Below are 22,502 nucleotides of genomic sequence, written 5' to 3' on the forward strand. Positions count from 1 at the left end.
ATTTCGCAACGAAAAAATACTTGGGGTCGGCTATAATTGTACCTATTTGCTTGAAAACGAGCCCCACCAAACTGTTGTGATGTTGTGAGTTTTAGGTCAGGCTGCATCTCCCTGGCCAGGAGGGCGGCTGCGTTCACCGGTGGATGCTTCCCATGGGCTCACAACAGGGCTGTGGCCGCACCAGCCCCAGGCAGCTTCCCTGGGCTATTTGCACAATTAAGTTACTTATTTGCTCGGATTTTAAAAGGAAAGGGCCTGGCCTGTTCCTCAGCTCGGGTGCCTGGGGAACCTTGCGTCACTAAACAAATAACGAACCTGGCTTAGCCAAATGCAAAGGAAAAAATCCCAATAAACCCACCAAAATAAGAAAGATCTCCCTGCCAATGCACGGCTTCCTGAGAAAAGGTCTCGCTTCTTTGGAAAGATTTTATCTCCTGACTAATTCCATATGAAATCCAGCTCAGGATGCGATTATGGCTCTGTGCGACGTGGTGCCTTCAGCAGAGAGAAAGCCCAGGGCTTCCATTGACTCCCCTGTCGAGCGAGGGCTCTCCCTGGTTCAGGTGTTGCTGAAGGTGTCTGCAAGGACCGTCTTCAAAAATTTGAGATATATACGATAAAAAGAAAGGAGAAAGGAAGGGAAATGCTGGGTTGTTTTCTGTGTTTCTCAGGAGTCACGTCTGAGTGCCCGTATCTCATCTTGTCCCAGTTGTAGGGCAATGCACAACCCCCAAACGGCATGGAAAACCAGCAAGTGCATAAAGGCAACCTGGTGTTTATTATGGAAAAGCAACACCCCTGATACCTGTGAGCAGCTGGGCTGGCAAAACCAAAAATCCCCAATTGCACAAACTGTTAAAAACATTCCCTACACCTCAGCCCCACACACCTGACCCTCCTCTCTGCCCTGGCAGCCCCATCCCTCCTGCCAACACCTGCGCAAGCTCAAAACCACATATCCCTTCCTCCCCATGATCACACATTCCCAGAAGTACCCAGTGCCATAATTTCATAGAAAACCCCAAATCAATCACTTTCCACCTACGTGGTTACCTTTGTAGTGCACGGCCAGAGCTACCCACTGATGGGAACTATAAATGTACGTGGCTATCCCACTCTGCAAACCAGAGTTCGGAAATTAAACCCCTTCCTACAGCCTCATCACCTTTTTTTTTCCTTCTTCTTCATCACCCAAAAGCCTTCTTCATTTCCTAGTGCTTCTTGTCCAGACCTTGTTCTCCCACTTACACATCCCAGTAAATGCCCTCCTTCTCGGATGGAGATGGAGTTGGACCGGGCTGGCTTCCCAGCAGGACGGCCGCCAGCTAGGGACCTACCTCCCTCTGCTGATGGGAAAAGACACTACAGAGCCAGGGACATGCCAAAAACGCCTCCACGAGATCCTGCTGTGGAAAAAGCATGAGAGATTCAGCTCTGCTCTTCTTGCCCTGGCAAGCTTCCCCTTGAGCCAGGATTTAGGCACTGGATTTGAGAAGATGAGGGCAAATGCAAAAAAAACAACAAAAAAAGCTTCTTTGCTCAAAAGCAAAGACCATCCTCACACGGTGAGAATTCAACAGCCAGGGGTAGGTCCTCAGTATTTTTAAAACTAGGTTTTATTTTTACCAAACATAAAGTCTTTCCGGAGCACAGCAGCAGAACCGGCCCTGCCCTGCTCGGGGCAGCACAGGACGGCACAGGCTGAGAAGCGATTTATACTCAGGTGGGTCAGTCCCCTCGCAGCACTGTCCACAGGCACGTTCACACCAAGCTTTGCAAGGGAATTTTGAGAGAAGCCGCGGGAGCTTGGGCGCTGCCGGGGGGTCATGGGGCTCTCCCACCCCAGCTGGTTCCCTGGCCCCTCCTGGCCAGGCTCACCCCATCCATCCAGCCCTTTCCAAGAGCTGAGCTCACGGGCACTCCCCGCAGTCCGAGATAATCACCTTCTGCTTCGGTTTCCCGTCTTTGGTGCCCTGAGCCTTTGAGAAAAAGAGCAGTAGGAATTAAAGGCATGAAGTCCAAGGGCAGAAAGGTCGGCTCTGCCCTGACCGCCCTGCTGCTGGGCACCTACCTCGATCTGCCGCACCACGTCCATGCCCTCCGTCACCTCCCCGAACACCACGTGCTTCCCATCTAGCCAGTCTGTTTTATCGCAAGTGATGAAGAACTGGGAGCCGTTGGTGTTTGGGCCAGAGTTTGCCATCGATAACAGCCCTGTGATCAAAAAGTGCAGTGTTACAGCTGGGGAAGGAGCAATGAGCTCCAGCATGTGATTTTGACCCAAACCCATTCCCATGCCCTGCAAAACACTGCCAGTTTTAGGAGAGCCTCTGAATATTAAACTCCACAGAAACTACTGGAAACCAATTATGTCAAGAGAGAAACACTTGCAAGCATGAAAGATGGAAAGGGGTAAAGATTCCTCATCTATTTTTAGTTGCAGTAATAGAAAAGCTGTTTGTAGGAAGATAAACCTGCTTGCTTTTTGCTGCTTTTCATAGTCACGCTGTGACATTCCTCCTTTAAAATCAAACAGGAAAGCAGCTTTGAAACTCTTTCTCCATTATGTAATACTGGAAATAAACGCTGCGTGGATGGAAAGCAAACGATGCATCTCTGCTTGCTCAATGCCAGTGATATGCAACAGTCTGACACTGCAGAAGCATTTGGTCAATGTAGATTATCATTCAGGGCTGCTACTATCAACACAATCTAGGTGAAAACAGCCCAAGTGGCCCCTAGATGATGTTGAGCCATTTTGCTCTCCAGCCCCTGCCTGGGAAAACAGGTCTACCTGGCCCCGTGTGTTTGAGAATGAAGTTTTCATCATCAAACTTCTTCCCATAGATGGATTTGCCTCCGGTGCCGTTGTGGTTGGTGAAGTCGCCGGCCTGGCACATGAACTGGGGGATGATGCGGTGGAAGCTGCTCCCTTTGAAGCCGAAGCCTTTCTCGTGGGTGCAGAGGCAGCGGAAATTCTCTGTTTGGGGGCAAGGGGAGAGAGGTGAGAGCTGCGTCGCAGCTGGAAGCCACCACCCTGGGGAGACTGACCTTCTCCTCACCTACGGTCATGGGCACGACATCTGAGCGGAGGAGGATCTGCAGCCGCCCCGCAGGTTTGTTTCCGATCTTGATGTCCATGTAAACCTGAGGGTTGACGCGGGATTTCTTGGCAGGAGGCTCACCCTGGGCAGGAAAAGAAAAAAGCAAGTTGAGATGACATTCTTCTGCTCTGCCTCCAGAGATGGCTGGCCCCGTGCTCTCTCAGCCTTTGGAACAGCAAGGATACAGATGACTCTGGTTGTTTTTCGTACCTCCTGCACCTCTGCTTTGGGGGCCTCTGTTCCTCCTTCCTCTGTGTTCTCCTCCAAAGTTTTCCCTGAAAACTTCTTCAGCCAGTCATCATCCGACCAGACTGCGACGGCAAAATTAAGGGTCAGAGCACAGGAACCAAACCAAAGGGCCATGCACGAGCATGCACGTGGCAGCACAGGTCAGGGCACTGCACAGTGCTGCCAGCAGGATCGCAGCCGAGACATGGGAGCACTCGGCTGGCAGCAGCCTACCCCAAAAGACACAGCGTGTGGGGAAATAAGGGACAAAGTCATCTCTTCTTCCTTCCAGAGGTGCCACACATCACTGAGTAGGGAAAACTCACGGCCTGTTCGCTGCCGCTACCCCCACGCAGGGCAATTGCTCGGCACGGCGCTGGCCCCATCTGCTTTTACAGATGTGGCCAGATGTGTGGGTAATTTTGCCTGGCATGCGTGTTTGTGCATGCTGTGCCCTCTGTCAGAGGGCACGAAGGCAATCAGAAGTGCAGCTAAGAGTGTTTCCAAGGAATTGGGGAATATTTTTTGTTATTAGGATGCTGCTCAGATCCTCGAGATCCCAAAATGGGAGGCAGAGCCTCTAGAGGTCTCTGCCTCAGGGTCTGGGAAAGCAGAAAGGCAGATGCACGAAGCTCTGAACATCCACAGGGATGTTCTCCCCTCTCAGGCACCAACTCACCAGGCCTGGATGATCCTTCTTTAATTCGCATTGGTTTGGCCAAGTTCACACGAATTGTCCTGCCAAAGAGCTCAGACTCGTTCTGTAGAGGAAAAAAAGCAGAACAAAGCCCACCAAAAGGTAAAAAATCACTGTGCCCCCCAAGATCCCTGCAGAGGTCAGGGGAAAACAGAGATCACTTTCTCCACATAACCCATGCCACACAGAGCCTCGCTCCATGCTACTGGGAAGACGGCAGAGCCACGCATCTCTGCGGGGAGTGGGAACAGGGTCCATACCATGTTGTCAATAGCTGCCGCTGCATCCTGCCAAAAAAGCAAAAGAAAAATCATTATTATTGATTCTTCTCTCTCTACCTTTAAAAAAAAGCCTCAGCATACACGTGCCCCAGCATTTTGTTGCAAAAAAAGATTGCCAAAGGACTGTTTTCCTAAATCTCATCTAGCCCAGGGCCATAAAATCTGATGGATCTTGCAGTAGCTGTATCTGAAACAGCGTCTGGGGTTCATCTTCCCACAACCAATCCATTTTACGTATGGTGCTTTATCACTTACACCAGTATTTGAGAGAGGAGGAGAAAGATCTCCTGTATGAAGCCCAGGAGAGATTATAAGCAGGTAAATATAGGACAGCCCGTGCTCCCCACGAAGCCAAGAACCCCCCACACCGCTGCTGAGCTCCAGGGACAGCAGGGGAGCAGTGCTGGCTGGCAGCGGCCGTGCTTCAGCCCAAAAGAAAATGGGAAAAGCGGGAACTCGGGAAAAGCCCAAAAGAAAACGGGAAAAGTGGCAGAACAGCAGCTCCAGTTGCTAGAGAGCGATCCGAGGCTGTGGCAGGTAACCCCCGCCTGCCTCCATCCGCTGCAACGCTGCTGTCTCCAAGGAGAAGAGGATCCAGCCCCAAAACATCGTGGGAGGACGAGGAGGGCCCGAGGGGCTCAAGTTGTTTGCCCCTTTCTCACCTCTGCCAGCTCAAATTCAATGAAGGCGAATCCCCGGTGCTTTTCTGGAAAGAGGGAAGCAAGCGGTCACGGCCAGCAGAGACACGCCGGGCCCACGGTGACCCGGCAACCTTCGGGTCCCGTCCCTCCACCCCACCCGGGGAAACCCTCCCGGCAGAGCTCGGCCCCACCGAGGGGATGCTCCGACGGCAGACAGCGTCTCCCGGTCCCAGCCCACCCCCCGAGTCCCGTCCCCCTGCCCCGGGCCCACGCACCCGTCTCGTAGTCCAGCGGGATCTGGATGTCGGTGATGTCCCCGAAGGGGATGAAGGCGGCGTGAAGCACCTTCTCGTCCACCTCCTCCGCCAGCCCGCCTGAGGGCCGGATCAGCCGTTACCGCCGGCGGACCCCGGCCCCCGCCGCTCGGGGTGGGGGGGGAAACCCCCCGGCCCCCGGCACTCACCTACGTACAACACCCGCTTGGTGGCCGCCATCTTAGCGCACGGCCCGCCCCGGAACAGCGCGGCCGCTCCGGCCGCCCCCACCCACCGCCCTTCCGCCGGGGCCGGGGCCGGGGCCGGGGCCGGGGCCGGGGCCGGGGCCGGGGCCGGGGCCGGGGCCGGGGCCGGGGCCGGGGCCGGGGCCGGGGCCGGGGCCGGGGCCGGGGCCGGGGCCGGGGCCGGGGCCGGGGCCGGGGCCGGGGCCGGGGCCGGGGCCGGGCTCCCCACACGGCTTTTTTTTTTTATCAAGGGGGAATTCTTATTTGATTGCCAAGGGGAAAAAAAAAAAAAAAAAAAAGGACAGAGGGGCAAAGTAGCGTTTACAGGCAGAAATGCTTTCTGCTTTCCCGGGACGCTGCAGCCACCAGCTTCTATAGTCTTTTCCAAACACAAATTAAGCCTTAGTTCTGCTATGGAGCAGGCCTGTTCCCAACCGTTAGCAGTTGTGAATAATATCCATTTCGGATCATCTGACAGCAAGCTCAAATTCTTCAGCAAAGCAGCCAGCGACTGGAGCCACTGGATGAAAACCAAAGAACCCTCATCATTCTTCACCATTATGAGTTGTGACATCTGACCACAACAGCTTCACAAGAAGTACTGAAGACATCAATTCCAGACAACCCACAGAAAAAGTGGATCATCAGAAGCAAGAGACATTCTAAGAATCAAAAACCTTACTCAGGGTAAACGAGGTGTGTTAGCTAGCTGTAGTCTTTCAGAATTACTGCGCTTTTTAGCCCCCAAAATAGTTTATAAAGCATTCAACCCCACTGTCAAAATGCAGACCCCTTTAGAGTATAAAATAGCAACACAACCGTGAAGGAAAACATAGAAATACACACAAAGAACAGCAAAGCTTCTCCTCTCCAGCAGACGATGAACAGGGAGCCAAACCCCTTCCACACTTCACTTGAAAAATACCTCCCAAACCCACATCACCACTTACAGTCATCACCCATTCAGACACTAACCAAACACAACATAATCGGCTTGTGGTGTAATTTTAACACAGCTGCTTCAAAACAGTGATTGTCCAAAATTAACAGGCAGAATAACTCAATTAAATCACAATTTTAATGTATCAATCATATGACAACTGCCCATCAGTTTAATTTTACTAAGCCATATCACATTTTCTTATCAAACAAAGAGAAAAGGTGACAAACACAGTGAAAGTTTATTCCTTTATTGATAAATGCTTTCCAGACTTTCCAAACTGGATTGTTCAGTTAAAACCAAAACCACAAAATACTTTCAACCTAAAATCCTCAATGTCCTCCTTAGAAGACACAAAGGGGAGCTCTGTTCTGACCACAAAGGAAAAGCTTGCAAGCCCAATTCTGGTTTTGGAAATCTAGAGCTTCAGTCGGCTTTTTAAATAAGATCTTAAAGATTAATTTACAAAATGCAATATAACTATGTGATATGATGCATGGCATTGAGATCTGCAGGACAGTAAAGAATCTTCAAACATCTCGAGCTGATGTCTATGAAGGGGCTATTTGGCTTCTTCGCATCCTAGAGGAAAAGAGGAAGACAGACAAGTTACATACAGCACACCTCGCTCCAGGCTGGTGAACTTCCCAGCATTACAAGCCACAAGGACTCCAATATAATTTGCAAGGTACAGAGAAGCTGTTAGCAGTTGTGAATAATACCAATTTCTGATCATCTGACAGCAAGCTCAAATTCTTCAGCAAAGCAGCCAGCGACTGGAGCCACTGGATGAAAACCTAAGAACCCTCATCATTCTTCACTATTATGAGTTGTGACATCTGACCACAACAGCTTCACAAGAAGTACTGAAGACATCAATTCCAGACAACCCACAGAAAAAGTGGATCATCAGAAGCAAGAGACATTCAAAGAATCAAAAACCTTACTCGGAAGTTGAACAAGAGCGAGCTCCAAAACACAGGAGGCAGCATTTGCTTGGAGACCCATGCAGTGAAATGACATTCCTGACACCAGCACTTTAATATATACTGTAGGCAGGTGATTGTCAGGATAAGGAATGGGTGTTAACAGCCTATTTAGCCTCAAAGTCACTAGGGCATCTTGTGTCTCTCATTTTATTTGCCAGATTAGCAGTTTCACGAGACTCATCTCAATGCATTATTCCTTCCTTGACATGTCAACTGCTAGGAACACTTCAGGGACTTGTGCACCATCTTTCTGGTGCTTAATTAAAGTAAGATTTCTGAAGAATATTTGTAAAGCTTCTACAATAAGGATTCCGTTGGAAGAAACTACCTTAGGGGGCTTTGTTTGTTTTGTTTTTTTTAAAGAGTAGACTGAAATCAGACAAGTGCTGAATGCAGACCTACAGGGGCCTCCAGGCTGGCTGCATTCACTAACAATCATGCTTTATTTACTCTTGATTCTGGAAGCTTTTAACTGAAGCTAAGGACCAAGACACTCACCAGTCTTCCTGGCTTAAGAGGTAGCAGCAACCACGCCCACCTTCTGGGCAGCTTCTTTCTTGGCTTGGTGAGCCTGCAACACCGCAACGGCCTCCTCCACCTTGGGGAGACAAGTTATCTAGTGAGACCTGCTCTCTTGACCAAAGCCTCCCACAATCCACCCCATCTAAAGGAACAAGCCAGTTTACCTTTGACCGGAGGGACTCGGGAGACTCGAGCATGTGCAGCAGCTCTGAGTTGTCAATCTCTAGCAGCATTCCTGTGATCTTCCCTGCAAGGCTGGGGTGCATAGCTTGAATCAGAGGGAACAAACGTTCCCCTGGGGGGGAAAAAAAAAAAAGTTCAGACAGCCGAGTTTCAATTAAAAAGTCATGTTTGAAACCTGAGGGGATTTCCAAAGTAAAATGCAGTCTGTAAGGACTGGAATTTCACTTACCCAACATCTGTTTCTGCTCCTGGGGAGGCGCAGCAGCCAGCATGGAGGCCGTTAGCGGTTCTTGTCCCTGCACATGTACTGCAGGCTGAGGTGCCTATATAGAAGGGCAGACATGAGGGTTCTGAAATAGATACTAGGCTGATTGCTTCATATTTAGAGACAATAATAAGATATTCCCTCCTTCCAAAACACAATCTTTGTCAAGCCTACAGGAGACTTAAGTTTCAGAAAAGGACAGATAAGGTGCCCTTAGTTCACAAACATGCTCCCTCCAAGTCCTGAACTCAAAAGCCCATAATGTCACACACGGGCACTGTAAATATCTTACAAAAACTGGATCAAACATTGTGAGGCAAATATTGCAATTGAGAAAGAGCAACATCCACGCCTGCTTTTTTTACAACACAGAGGTTTGTAGGAGAAGCAAACTGTGCTTTCAGTGATACCCTAGTGAGGATATGGCAAAGAGGTGAGAGAATGAATGGTTGCAAAACAGGCAAGCAAAGAACCAAGAAAAAGATCCTTACAGCAAATCTGGGTAAAAAAGGGCTTGCAAGTACAAGACAGATAAACCAACCAGGTTGCCCCTGGCAAAGGTACAACTGCCAGGTTTTTAAATTCCAAATTATGATGCCTGTCTGGGTTATAAAAGTAGCTTGAAGTTTCTGTAAAAACACTTCAGTTGCATGTAAAACCTGTTGGACTGCAGTAACTGCAGGGACTTCACAGCCCAGACCCTTGTGTTACCTGCAAAGGCTGTACAGCTGGGTGTGGGCTGCGGACACTTGAGGCATATTTATAAGGAGGAACCGCTCTGGGAGCAGGGGCAGCTACAGGCGGACGAGGAGCTAAATTCTGTGCTGCAGTGCCAACGCCTGCAAAAGAAGTGAACAGAATTATGAACACCTGTAGCAACATGCGAGCAAGTTGGGATGTCTGATATTAACAGCTGAATTCAAGCTATACTCTGCACAGTAATACTTCTCTAGAAACTGGTCTCCAAAATGCAACTGGCTACTTCAGGAAGGGGCTATTCTCCCTAAAACTAAACCATGGATTCCACATCTTGCATTCAAGGTATCTTCTAGCTATTCACTGGAATAAACTGAATTTGGATGCTCTACTCTGAGAACAATATCCATAACCTACACAGCCTTTTCATTTTTTTTGAGTGGTAGATGTTGCAGAGGTGTAGAGATGAGTTCCAAACCAGTGGAAACCCATCTGGATTTCCACTGCTGTGCTGTAGCACCAACTGTCCCCAGACCCGCACTGCACAGCAAGGAATAGGAAAGATTCAGGTGCTGTCTCTGCCCCTTGCTCCAGGTGGCCTTTGGTTATCCGTATCTGACAACCGTCTTTGGAAATAAGAAGTCAAGTCTCAATAGCATCCTCCTCCCTCACAGACAAGGGGAAGAGCCTGGGAGGCAGACACCTTACCAACTCGCTGGGCAGCGGCAGGGAGGCCACGAGAGGCCGGAGCATTGCCGGCAGGGGCCAGATGGCGCAGTGCTGGCCGTGGTCCAGACTGGCGCATGGCATTTGGCATTCCCTGGAAGCCTAATGGAAGAAATGAGGGGAAATCCTCAAAACAGAACCGACTGGCAAGTCAGGACAGTCAGCTACAGGAAGCAGGTTGGGGTTGTGCATGGAAAGGAAAGCATGCATTGTTCTTGTTGGAAAGTAGAGCCAAAAGGGTCATACAACCAAAATGTTGTCTCTAGCATGCCCACCTTGAGGTCTTCCCCCTTGCTGCCAGCGTGGGTTGGGTCTCATCTGCGTCATCTGATTGGGTGCATAGTAAGTGGGTCTGCTCTGAGCCTGCAGAAAGATCAGACAAGCTCAGAGGCAACATCTAAGTGAGTAACAAATATTGTTTACAACATATTTTGGCAGTTGTTGCCAAGACTCAACACTCAATTCGCATTAAGAGAACAGGCAGCCGGGAAGTCACAGAATTAACTCCACTGACTGCACCCCTCATTAGGAGTTATTTGCTTATAGGCATAAGAAAGGCTCAAAGAGATTACTACAGCTGAGCCATCAAAGCTCCAAGACAGGTTAAAAAAACAACACCAGCTCAGCTCACCTGGGGCACAGCAGGCATGAAATATCCCCCAGCAGCAGGCTGGAACTGATTAATGATTGTGTTGGCAGGCAAGGCTCTCATCCCAGCAATGCGCTGCATATACTGATTAGTTAGATGGGCCTTTCGCTCCTCTTTCCTTTGTGCAAGTGCAACATACAACGGCTTTGAGCCCACAATTCGCCCATTCATCTCTGTCACAGCTTTCGTAGCTTCCTCTGGAGAGGAAAAGCAGACAAAGCCAAACCCTTTGCTCCGTCCATCTTCCAGCATCACCTGCAGTAAAGATCAATTGCTAGTGGAGTACCAGTAAAAGAACTTAGCCTAAGAATCCGTATTTTTTCAATGTCAGATTTCAGGCAGGTAGGACATAACTGTTGCAGAGGTGTAGAGACAGGTACTCGGTGAATGAGAAGTCACCTGTCTGGATTTACTCTGCTTTTCTGTAAGCACCATGTGTCCCCAGGCCCACACTGCACAGTAAGGAATGGGAAAGATTTGGTGCAGCCTCTAAACACACATAGGGAAATGTCATTTCACGCTTATTGGCAGTCACCTCAAACAAGCATGTTTGCCACTTCCTGCCTCCCTCTTTTCATGAGGGAATGAAACAAGTAAGTTTTCAGTAAAATCCCACCGAGACCCAAAGAAATCTGTGTATTTACTAGTCCAGATGTTCTCAGGACCATAATGACCAGGGATCTAAGAACTGCTCTTCAATCCCATGTCGATAACAGTTCCTTCTTCAGGCTTTAAAATCCAAATACTCCCAAACCCCACAATACCTTGGCACTCGTTATTGACCCAAAAGGTGAGAACTCCTTCCTCAGTTTTTCATCATCTATAGTGTCATCTAGGTTTTTAATGTATAGGTTAACACCCTAGAAGGGAGAGAACAATAAGATATTCATAACAAAGAAAATCTTGAGCACCTCGACTGTTAGCATCCATCTGCCAGAGCTGTAACGTGTCTGAAAACTCTTAATTTAGCATAATGTTCCTTTCATACCACCCAAAGCTGAAGGCGATAAATGTTGCAAAGGCGTAGAGACAAGTCCCACTGTGGTGAGTGAAAGGGAGCTTGTCTGGATTTCCTCTGCTTTCCTGTGGCATCGCATGTCTCCAGTCAGCACTATATCGCAAGGAGTAGGAAAGATTCAGATGTCATCTGACGTGACCCAGTTTTGCCATAAATTAGAGAGACAACAGTATAGGGTTATGCTGTCTCTTACCATCCTTCTAGGTATCCCCATCCAAAAATAAAGGAGACTACATGACTGTTTTCTTATGTCCTCCTAAACGTTTCATTGCCAAGACTATGTGCCCTGATGACCCCTTTGCCCCCAAATGCCAAGGAGTCACCTTTACATTTTAACTCCAAGGATATCTTATCGGACAATGACGGATTACTTTGTCAACTCCTTTCAAGTCTGCCAATAGACTGAAAATGGTGCTTAAATTCATTAAAGGAATAGACTATTCACCTGGTACCGGCTGAGTCTCTCCTGTTTTAGCTGTTCAAACTTCCGTTTCAGCTCTGCCTGGCGCTCGACCTTCTTCTGTGCTCGGCCTACAAATACCATTTTCCCATTGATATCCTTTCCATTCATTTCTTCTACTGCCTGGACAGAGGGTTCAAGAGGAAACTGTCAACTGCTGAAATGAGACAGCACCTGATCCTGTTAAGAACAGGACTGTTCAAAGCTCACATTGTATCCCTGCCTGTTAGCCAATAAACCAAGGTTGCCACATTACCTTTGCACCACTTCCGTATAACAATGGCTAAAGACAAACTGAAGTTATCGGGAGAGACCATGCTGACACCACTACTGTAAGTGCTGGACAAACGGCAACTTGTGAATTTATCCCCACCCCTTCTTGCAATCAAGGCCAAATTTTAAGTAGCATACTACTTAGAGAAGACCATTTCTAAGCAATGCTCTCACTCTAGATACCTTCCTCCTCCTTAAGCCCTGCATTGTAGTATATCTTCAGCAATTGATGTTCTTATTTATACCACTGCATTCTGTGTGGATCTAGTAATTTGGAGAAATGCCAAGTTACCCTTGAACGTCAAGCTAGTGAGGTACAAAAGGTTTCCACGTTCACACATCTAGAAAAGGTTATGCCTGAGGCAGAATTTTCTCTCATTTTAGTAACAGACTCCTATGATAAACCAAGTAAGTTTTTCTTCTCTGAAGATAGCCAAGCAGCATAAAAACTGGTCGTACCTTGTTAGCATCTTCATGCTTTTCAAAGCTTACAAAGCCAAAGCCTTTGGATTTTCCAGTGGGGTCTGTCATCACTTTAACACTCAGAGTTTTACCTGTTACCAAAGCACAGCGTTAGTAAAATATCATAAAACTATTTCAAGACTATTAAGCTCCACATAATAGCCCCAGCCCTCTCTCTCTCACCTGGCGGTCAGCCTCTGCCTCCTGTCCAACATTTGGCACAACTACCCACACCTCAACTCTTTGTATTCCTCAGCCTCAAAGTGACCCAGATAAACTGTTAAACTACCACGGGTCATGAAATTCACAGCCTCATTACAAGTGTTTCTGTATTTACCATATTTGCTGAAGAGCTCCTTTAGTCTTTCATCATCCATGTCATCCCCAAAGTTTTTAATATAAACATTGGTGAATTCCTTTGCCTTGGCTCCCAACTCAGCCTCCCGCTCTTTACGAGACTTGAATCTCCCAACAAATCTGTAAGAAAGAAGGAAAATCCCCATGAGCAGCTTGTTTCCAAGAGTGGAAAAACAATGTGTGACTTGCAGCAAGGCAAAAAATGAGTGTGTAGTAGAAGCTGGGAATGGGGACAAGAAACGGTGACAGCAGAACAGAAGGACAAACAGGCCACAGACCAACCAGAAAAATCACCTGTCCTATGGTTGGCCAAAGATGCCCACCCAGCTCTGCAGTGGAGAGAGTACTGGCCACAGAAACCCACCCCAGCCCACTAGCAAAGAGGTAGCAAATCAAGGCTTGGTTAGGGAAACCCACCAGCCCTGTAATGGAGGGGTAGCAGGCCATGGCTTGGGCAGGGTCACTCACCAGCCCTGTAGTGGAGAGGTAGCAGGCCAAGGCTTGGGCCAGGAGAACCAGTGCCTTGTGTGTCCCTGTTAATACCGAGATGCATCACGGTTCATGCGATCGTTGCTGCTTCTGGCTGTGACACTCACACTTTGCGGTCGTTTAGCAGCATGCCGTTCATCTTCTCGATGGCTCTATCTGCAGCATCCTGGGTCTCAAAGTGCACAAATGCGTAGCCCTTAGAGCCATTCTCATCACACACCACCTAGATATGGGAAAGGAAAACAAAATGTCAGCTCTCAACATGTTTTCTCCTCTGTCACACTCAGACACAAGGCCAGCACAAGAAAATAGGCTACTGCCAAGGGTCAACACTAGGAAGACACTATCTGTGTTTCAGACTTGCGCACTTCATGACCAAATCTGATGTAACTTCAGCAATCCCTGACCTTTTGGTCAACTCTGCCTTTTAGAGACTTCACTCCTCACTTGGTGAAAGGTAGCCCTTTCGCTTCCTACATTGGACATGTCTGATCATGCCACTGCTATAACAGAATTGGACAAAGTAACCACATCTCACCTTGCAGGACAAAATATTCCCAAACGCTGAGAATGTGTCATAAAGTGCCTTGTTATCAATGGATTTGTCCAGGTTCTTAATGAAGACATTCCCAACCCCTGACTTCCTCAAGGAGGGGTCCCTCTGAGACCACATGATGCGAATGGGTTTTCCTTTGATCACATCAAAATTCATGGTATCTAGAGCACGCTCAGCTGCAAGAGAAGTCAAGAACAGATTTCTGTGGTTTGTTAAAGAATAAAGGTTTCCATCATGTGGGTGATCGTTTTCTCTGAATTCTACTCAGCTCATGGAGACATTTGGGGTAATATCATGGGCAACCAATTCCAATGACTTTTTAACTTAATGTTTCAAGGGACCTCTTAGCAGCACAGTCACTAGACAGGTTTAGGCATATAATAGGTTTAATAGACTATTTTAAATTTACATTATACTGATGTTTTAACCACCACAGCAAAATGAATCTCAAAACTCCTGGAGTTTATTACTTGTATTCTTAATTATTATAAAGATAAATAGCTCCACCCAAAGAAGGAAAGGAAATACAGGAAACCCTGGGGAAAAAAAGGGAAGTAACAAAAGTGACTGTTTGGCTTGTTTGCTTTTCATGAAGCTCACATCTACCCGTACTTATTTCTATTAAGAGAAAAGGATCATCTCCCTATCAGGTCAGGGGAAAAGTGCACGAACACATGGCTGGCTGGGAAGAAGACATGAGTCAGCCTCTGTAACTTACATGGTCAAAAAATGATTCCCAAGTTGCTCAATCTAAAGATGACAGCAAGAGTGGACAAAACTCTGGAAAAAAGTCCATATACCCAATCTGATTAACAGGGAATTGTTTATCTAAACTCTAAAACCCCAGCACTGTCATTCTAACCTACACTGAACCCCCCCCTCCAGGATTCTATTTCTGCTACCTACTGGTATATTAAAAGGATCATTACGTACACACATTAGGATCTTGTTCATAAAATTGAGATGCTTGGGACTCTTCTGTGCCAGAAAACACTCCCAGCATGGAGTGAACAGAGAAAAAAAGAAAAGACCGTTAATTCCCAGCATGAAGCAGGGAAAGAGGGGGATAGACAGGCATTAAAATCAAGGAGTATTAACAGGGCAGAACCCAAGTTTTCCAAATTTGCTTGGCTCAGTTCTTCCAGGCCACCTTCACCCAGTGATACTTGCTGAGTAGATTTCAGGAGCAGCAAATTCAAGGAAAATGCCAATTTGAACACCTTCTTTCATGTGACTTTGCTAGCACAGCCAGAGTAACTACTTGGCATTTCACGGAACTATCTCTAGGGTCTCCAGTGGGACATTGCCTACAAAAGTCTCCTGCACTCCCTACCCCCAAAGTCAGTTTCAAGTACTGCTTGAAGTTTCTCAGAATTTTTCATGTGCTTTGAAATGTTTTGTGGTGGTGTTGCTTTTTAAATTGAAGTGGTGCCATCACTATTTTCCCCAGTCCTTCACACATACACGCAGCTGGGAAACAAGCTCTGCTGGACTTCTTTCCTAAAGTAGTCACGCTTGCAAAAAGGAAAAAAATAAAAAAAAATTGAGGAGGAAAGTTATACTTTCTAGGACTCTACTAGCTCTGTTTAGTCAAAGGTGTTAAATGCAATTAACTGCCATGCTAAAATGATTCCTCAGCTGCTACTCTGAATCAATGCAACTGAGGTTCTTCCTGCAGTCCATTCCTAGTAGGCACTTCAGCAGGCGACTTGGTCCAGCTTGTCAAATTTGGCAGTGTTTATTAATAGCAGGGAAAGGTCCTCCAGAAGCATGTGTTGGCAAGGACACAAACTAGTTGTATATACCATTTGCAGCAGAAACAGGGCTCCTGCTGAAAGGTGACAACCAGATGAAGCAGTGGCATGCAACCAGAGGGAACTGCGAAACACTCCACAGCAGCTACTGAGGTATAGGCTAGTTATGAACTTACTCCCAGTTCTTTCAAGCTTCCTAAGCATATACTTAAGCAGATACTATTGCACTGCTCATTCAATAGCTTGCTAGTGTTCCACTACATTTATACTCTGTTTGATATTCACTGAGACACTTCTTGTGAGCAGTGGTATAAGAAAGGCCTAGATGGATTCTCTGATTTGAGGAAGGTCTGCCATACGCACAGGTGGAAACGCAATCACATTACACCAGGACCTAAGAAAACTTGTAAAGGATCAGCATGAGTTATGTGAATGACTCAGCCTAAGCACATCTGATTCATTTCCTTAATCTGAGCAAACACCTTCTCGTTTTCTGCTATTTAAGCCACAAAGCTTCAGCCATTTCAGTTCCTGTATCTGTTTCTCTCCCACTGGTTCCTGTCATCCTTCCAGCAGACTCAACTGCAACTCATATATAACATTATACACACTTTTAACCTCTTTCAGGCTTCCTTTTCATTCCTCTTCCATAGCCTTCTGGATAGAGAAAGCATATGAACACTCCTGCAGCTTGCCTTAGGCCTCAAAGTAATTAATCTCCCCTACAGGCTCCCTGATGCAGAGCTAACACAATGCTGGAATTAGCAGCTGTGGTTGAGCAGCATAAAGACAGATAACCACATGCACACACCAAGATTCACCCATGAGAAACTCTGCACAAGGAGTTTTATTCTGCAAAGATGGCTGCTCTGCAAACCTGTGGACTCTCGCTTACATCACTAAGCAAAAAAGATCCAACAACAAAAGAAACACAGCACAAATTTAACCACTTATTTTTTTTAAAAAAGAGAGGTTGCATACAGAAAAAACTTAAATACCTTAATTGCTGAAGCTAGAACAAAATGCTGTTGGCAATAAGCATAGGTAAGTAACCACTCTTCCCTTTTAACTACACACCTGCATTTATGTTACACAAGTCTTTTCTTACATTGTCTTCTCTTCTTTAAGGAAGAGACAAAAAGTGTATCTATACTTTTCTACACTTTTCTTCAGCGACGCTTATCTAACTCAGCTCTGGGTTCCTTCTTGGCTTGAAAGTGTTCTGTTCCTTCTGTACTTCCAGAACAGCTTATCCCTAGAGCCATATTAAAGTTTCTCTGCTTCATTACCTGAGTTGTCACATCATGACTGTTATCAGTGTAATGAACCCTGGAATGCAATTAAACTGCATGAGGAACACATGCAAAAGGAAATTCAGCTTTTATTTCAAATGAAACAAGTTTGTTTTCTTTCCCCCCTTCACAGTCAAACGGAATAAATATTAATGACCACAGCTGAGCCTGAACTAGCCAGAACTTTCAAGTGTTTCCTTAATCTGCCTATCACAGTATGACAGATTCGGTATTCAGCATTCACTGGTTACTACACCAAAGAACTGCAATCAAAAACAGCAGAGCTTATTTCCACTAAAAATAACCTCTGCAGCAGACTACCAGTTAGACAACGCATGTCCAGAAAGTAACCCCTTCCAGGGTCAAGCATCACTCCATTAGCTAACAAAAATGTAAAGAAAAATGCAAGCTTTGAGTCAATTTGGACACAGGAACTCTGGAAGTACAGAGCATGTTCAGGATGTGACCATGTGAGCGTCTGGTGGCCCCACGTAGTGGGGAAGAGTTCTGGCTACTTGACTTGCTCTGTGGACTTTTTCTAGCCATAAGGACAGAGTCCTACTTACCACACAGAAAAGTTAAAACATTTTCTTCAGATTTACGAAGCACTCATCCTTCCACAAAAGGTGCCAGGGAAATGCAAACTATCACGTATCAACTTCTTTAATACCTGCTACCACTTCAAGCATACCAACATGTCCACAAGAACCTCCCTAAAAGTTTTCAGAGCACAAAGCTTCCTGATTAAGTGGTATTTTGTAGCATCTACTATCACCCATAAATCAAAACAGATTCCTACAGTGCTACAGAACACCCCCCATCTTTTCACAGATTTAGTAAAATGAAGTCCAAATGCATTTCTGATTATGCATTCCTGGAAGAAAATACAGATCCCTCCTTCTCTCAGAAAGCCCTCATGCAGGCAGTACTGTACACTGCCACCTTGAAAACAAGCCGGATTTCTGCATTTGACAATAAAAATTATATTCTTCATATTCAGGTCTTTGTTTCAGAGAGACTGCAACACACCACCAATGGGCTCACCTTTTATCTGTTTATGTTTTGCTGCATTGCATTTCATACAGCAGCTGTTTTTACTTATGCAAAGTAACACACACTGCAGTTTGCCAGACAGAAGAAATTAGGAGCATTTCAGAAGAGATCTCTTCACAAGGGCAGGAGGAATTTGAGTATTTCTCCTTCCCAATATTAACTCAATGATTAGGTTTAAATCACTTGACCTTCTAAGATCTACCAGTAACAAGACACCACTTACTTTGTCAAAGTGTCACTTGAAGTACCGGGACTTCCTAAAATGTCTGCTGCTTCACCAGGAGCCCAGAATGATGCAACCTCCCTCTAAATTCCTGCCTATTTATCACCATAAAAGATTACCTTGAAATATATTGGAAGGCCACCAGCCTTCTTATCTGTATAAGGAGCAGAACTTTTCTGCTAAAGCAAGCACATGTGACTAGCCACTCTTCCCTTTTAACATCATAACTACACTTCTTATACTGGTCTTCTCTACTTTAAGAGAACTTCATCTCTAGTCTTTTGCACCCCACCTCCCCAACATTTATCTAATCTGAGCTCTGAGTTCCTTCTTGGCTTTATTTCTGCTGCTTGTTTTTATTTCTCTTATCCTGCAAAATGAGATCACAGCCTAGACAAAGGCAGGTAAGCCTGGGTGACTGTACCCTTGCTTGTACAGCACATGAACATACCAAGGTGGTTTTATAAGAGGGAGTCAAGCACAGACAGGGTCATCAGGAGAGGACCACATACACAGGCTCTCAGGCTCTTCCCTTCTCACTGAGAAATTTTAAAAAAATACATTGCTTAGCCTGCATAAAAAGCACTTCTGAGAGTTCCAAGAACGAGAAATTATGTACTGGGGTGCAAGCCAGCTTTTTATCAGCCTGGCAAGAGAAAGGATCAGAAGTGCTCAATCAGATCAGTCCACATCCCAAGGAATGGACGAGCAGAAGGTACTCTGACCTGGGAGAGAATGGAAGCTAGGATGGCACATAGTCACAGGAGACTACGTAAAATCCAAACATTCCAGCCAAGAGCTCAATCCCAGAAGCTCTGCTAGCTTGCAGGAATACAATTTTGTAGTAACATTTCTGTTTTCTACATAACAAATACTTTGATCCAAAGTCAATATATTACCCTGTGCAGCAAACAGACCACGCTCTGCTGTTTGTAAAAATGTAAAGCAGAATAACCTACTACAGACTAAAGGAAAGTTTACTTGCTGCTGAAGTCTGTGCTGTTGTGAACTGATTCTGAATTCACTGGAAAAGTTTGCTCTCATCTATCATTTGGATGTCTCTATCACATATAGATACTGCTAAATCCCAGCACAGAGCAATAAACTTGCACCAGTCAAGCAAAAGCTCTGAAAACTAGGGCAGAATACACTGACCCACTTTTCTTCCAGAAAAGACATGTTCCAAAATGACCTCCTCTGTCCCATCTTTCACATGCTACTGCTGCTTCAGCTCTGGAACACCTACTTGAGCAGGAACTAAATCAAAGTATGAAAAAAGAGTCTGGCAAGAGCAAATCAATGTGGCTTCTGCATGTGAGACAACCTGGTTTCTCATGCATTGAGCAACACATCTTCTTTCCCATTAATGCAAGAATACCACTTCCCAGACTGGAAAACCCATTCAGCTGCTTGCACAAACACAGCAACCTGCAGTCCACCAGATCTCCCAAATATGAAACTGGAGGGGGTGGGCTGCTAGAGGCTCAGCCAAGCTGAACATTCAACCTGGGCTGACTACTCTCAACTTTTTCTGCCAGGACTGACTGCACAAAGACCCACACAAATAGCCCAAACCTACACAAGAACCACAGGGAACACAGTGGAGATTACTCTCTTAATGCAAGGAACAAACCCAAGTCTCCAAAGTTTAATATTAGTAAGAGAGCAAGAGGTCTCTCTATCAGAGATGTTACCACGATGTGCATTTGCAGAGTATTTTGTAGCCACTAAGCAGTAAAAAATACTCCAGCTTCAGTCACTAGCAAGTGATTACTTACCCTGCAACTGTAACAATTTGGTGGACAGCCACATGGCAATACACACCAACAGCAGTGTGGATTAGTGGGGAAAAAAGTGAATAAAAGTGAAGAAAAAAAAGGCATAGATGTGGTTGTATATGTCACTTACCATCTGCTGGCTGCTGGAAGTTGACATAGGCATACCCGAGGGACCGACGGGTGATCATATCCCTGCAGACCCGAATGGAGAGAACAGGCCCAGCGGGGCTGAACTTCTCGTAGAGCATGGCCTCGGTGACATCGGGGTGCAGGTCACCCACGTACAGCGATGCCATCGGGTAACTGCTGGCAGCCGTGTTCATCTTCCACCCAGCACGTGCTCCCACCGAGAACTAAGAGGGTTTTATTCTTGGGGTTTCTTTAAGTCAAGCTTTACGTAAATATTTAAACTGGGGGGAACTCAAAATCTTATTTAAAAACCTCACTAAGCAGGGGCCTGCAGAAACAGCTTGGGAGAGAGGGGGGCTGGCAGGAGGCCCGTGACCGGGGACGGCTGCTCCGCCACGCCAGGCCCCGGGACAGAGAGCAGCTGAGGGGGGAGGAGAGGCCTGGAAATCAGAAAAAAACAAAGTTAAGCCTCCAGGAGAGCAGGGCTCGGAGCTGAAGCCAAAATTCATACGCTGGCTCCTGAGCGTTTCTCCCGTCAGCGCTGGGGCAAAACCCTCCTCGCTCTCCCTACAACCACGTCCCTTATTTTGCTTTAAGAGCCTAATTTAGCCCCAATTCTCCAGAGCGGAGGCCGTTTGATTTTCTGAGGTAAAAAAAAAAAAAAAAAATTAGGAAAAATAATCCTCTCCGTAGTATATATTTATACGAACCTTTCTATTAAAATTAAACCTCCTCTGCTAGGTTTAGATTTTATACATATACACACACGTAAAATAGATCGGCTCTAGCGGGGCAATAAATAACACGCGGCGGCGGTTGAGCGCCGAGAGGGGCGGCCGGGCTGACAGGAAGGGAGCGGGCCGGAGCCGCGCTCGCCCGGCGCCCCCGCGCTTTCCCGTGCCCTCCCTGCCCTGCGGTCCCGGCCCGGGGGCGGCGCTGGGCCCGACACCGACTCACGCGCTTCGGCCCGGCGAGCGGAGAGGCGGGCGGCGGGCGGCGGGCCCCCCTTTATAGCCGCCGCGGCGGCGTGAGCGGGCCGCCGTGCCGCGGAGAGGAGGCGGCGAGGCCCGGCGGGGAGCGACCCCCGGCGCCCGACGCGTCACCGCCGCCTGCTGCAGCGACTCCAGCGGGGGGGAGGACCGCCCGCCCGCCCGGCCTGAGGCGAGGGGAAGGCGGGGCGGGGCCAGCCCCGGCTGAGGAGGCTTCGCGGTTCTCCCGCCCGCCATTTTGGGGGTCGCCCGTCGACGACCCTCATCGGGGACATGGCGGCCCACGGGCCCTCAGGGTTGTCCTGCCGTCGCCCTGGCTCTGCCTTCCTCACATGCGCCAGGGCAGGCTGGGCCTCCATTTTTTTCCGAGCTGCTCCCAGGGCCGGGAATCTCCAGTGCCCTGGGGGGTTCTGGCCCCTCGCTATGAACATGTGCCACACTGCCAGGCGCTCACTGCCCCTCGCTGCTCCTCAGCAAGACCTGGTTTTCCTCAACAACATCCACCCCTCACCTCCCAGGCATTCCCCAAGCCAGCAACCGACCCAATAAAGAAGCGCAGCAGCTTCCTAATCCTTCAAATCTGTGTTGTTGCCATGAGAAATGGCACCTGGGTGGCATTTGGAGGACAGCTGTGCAGTCTCTCGGCTCAGTCCACGTACTGATCCCGTGGCAGCACAACTGACACCAGAGTCTTGTCCCCATGCAGGGATGGTGGGCCAGATTTAGGGCAAAATGGTCTTCTGCGGGCAGCTGGCAGGGACAAACACCCACAGCAAACACCCCACCCCACCCCCCGAAGGGTGTTCTTGGGCTTGTTTTCCATCCCATCCCCATCCTCTGCATGCAGATGTCTTGCGGGGCAGCTCAGTCCTGCCACGAAACATGAGGGGCCCGGGGGCTGGGATCGGGGCAAGGAGCAGGACGAGCAGAGGAATGCACCAGGAGAGTGAAAAATTCCTCTGGGATAATTTTTTCTCACTGCTCCAAGCTATTGTTTTGGAGGTGTCGCTGCCGGTGAGATGAGGAGTGGCCGTAGCTGGAGCCGTTCCCACAGCCTCCTCCTCTTCTCCAGAGCATAATTTTTCCTCAAATAAGTGCGAGTTCCTGCAGCAGCCCCGGCGCTGTGCCAGCTCACATCATGGGACGCCCTGGAGCAGGACCAAGGGTCCTCAACGTCTCTCCGTGGAAGCGAGCTGTCAGTCCCTCTTCCCAGGGTGAGGGTTGAACAACTCCGAATGCAGAAGAAAGC

General features: G+C 47.7%; 2 protein-coding genes and 3 non-coding genes across 7 annotated transcripts; all 5 read right to left on the reverse strand.

Moving 5' to 3' along the window:
- Positions 1-1,598: 1,598 nt before the first annotated feature.
- On the reverse strand, positions 1,599-5,467 carry PPIE (peptidylprolyl isomerase E). The gene is made up of 10 exons (XM_075047381.1): positions 5,415-5,467; positions 5,227-5,325; positions 4,973-5,016; positions 4,290-4,316; positions 4,012-4,093; positions 3,315-3,415; positions 3,063-3,186; positions 2,795-2,980; positions 2,072-2,214; positions 1,599-1,979 (listed from the first exon to the last, which is right to left on the reverse strand). Exons 1-10 carry the CDS (start codon positions 5,443-5,445, stop codon positions 1,911-1,913), a joined length of 906 nt encoding a protein of 301 aa, XP_074903482.1. The 5' UTR covers positions 5,446-5,467; the 3' UTR covers positions 1,599-1,910.
- Positions 5,468-6,510: 1,043 nt separating this feature from the next.
- On the reverse strand, positions 6,511-21,326 carry PABPC4 (poly(A) binding protein cytoplasmic 4). Of its 3 annotated transcripts, none has more exons than XM_075047385.1 (16): positions 21,222-21,326; positions 20,266-20,488; positions 14,018-14,211; positions 13,587-13,702; positions 12,971-13,110; positions 12,631-12,725; positions 11,884-12,021; positions 11,185-11,280; positions 10,403-10,675; positions 10,047-10,134; positions 9,754-9,873; positions 9,061-9,188; positions 8,314-8,407; positions 8,066-8,196; positions 7,878-7,977; positions 6,511-6,972 (listed from the first exon to the last, which is right to left on the reverse strand). In XM_075047385.1, exons 2-15 carry the CDS (start codon positions 20,456-20,458, stop codon positions 7,891-7,893), a joined length of 1,893 nt encoding a protein of 630 aa, XP_074903486.1. In that variant the 5' UTR covers positions 20,459-20,488; positions 21,222-21,326; the 3' UTR covers positions 6,511-6,972; positions 7,878-7,890. The 3 variants fall into 3 exon arrangements, with proteins under 3 accessions (XP_074903486.1, XP_074903485.1, XP_074903484.1); XM_075047384.1 differs by having other exon boundaries at positions 20,266-20,704; positions 21,222-21,325; XM_075047383.1 differs by having other exon boundaries at positions 20,266-21,326.
- LOC142040662 (small nucleolar RNA SNORA55) lies at positions 9,490-9,618 on the reverse strand. The gene has a single exon (XR_012653258.1). It is a non-coding gene; the product is annotated as a small nucleolar RNA SNORA55 (small nucleolar RNA).
- On the reverse strand, positions 10,772-10,904 carry LOC142040661 (small nucleolar RNA SNORA55). The gene has a single exon (XR_012653257.1). It is a non-coding gene; the product is annotated as a small nucleolar RNA SNORA55 (small nucleolar RNA).
- LOC142040663 (small nucleolar RNA SNORA55) lies at positions 11,429-11,564 on the reverse strand. Its single transcript, XR_012653259.1, has one exon. It is a non-coding gene; the product is annotated as a small nucleolar RNA SNORA55 (small nucleolar RNA).
- Positions 21,327-22,502: the final 1,176 nt, after the last annotated feature.

The sequence above is a fragment of the Buteo buteo genome, chromosome 16 (genome assembly GCF_964188355.1).
Source record: "Buteo buteo chromosome 16, bButBut1.hap1.1, whole genome shotgun sequence".
In the NCBI taxonomy this organism is placed as follows: domain Eukaryota; kingdom Metazoa; phylum Chordata; class Aves; order Accipitriformes; family Accipitridae; genus Buteo; species Buteo buteo.

What these genes read in the sequence shown, in the direction of transcription:
- PPIE (XM_075047381.1), bottom strand. Translation starts at nt 5,445, where the DNA reads ATGGCGGCCACCAAGCGGGTGTTGTACGTAG. An exon ending in AGAAGGATCATCCAGGCCTG is followed by an intron (nt 3,416 to 4,011) that starts GTGAGTTGGTGC and finishes TTGCCGTCGCAG; the next exon opens with TCTGGTCGGATGATGACTGG. An exon ending in CCAAAGCAGAGGTGCAGGAG is followed by an intron (nt 3,187 to 3,314) that starts GTACGAAAAACA and finishes TTTCCTGCCCAG; the next exon opens with GGTGAGCCTCCTGCCAAGAA.
- PABPC4 (XM_075047385.1), bottom strand. Translation starts at nt 20,458, where the DNA reads ATGAACACGGCTGCCAGCAGTTACCCGATGGCATCGCTGTACGTGGGT. An exon ending in GGTCAATAACGAGTGCCAAG is followed by an intron (nt 10,676 to 11,184) that starts GTATTGTGGGGT and finishes TCTTTACTGCAG; the next exon opens with GTGATGCTGGAAGATGGACG. An exon ending in TGCCGCTGCCCAGCGAGTTG is followed by an intron (nt 9,189 to 9,753) that starts GTAAGGTGTCTG and finishes CTTCTTTTGCAG; the next exon opens with GCGTTGGCACTGCAGCACAG.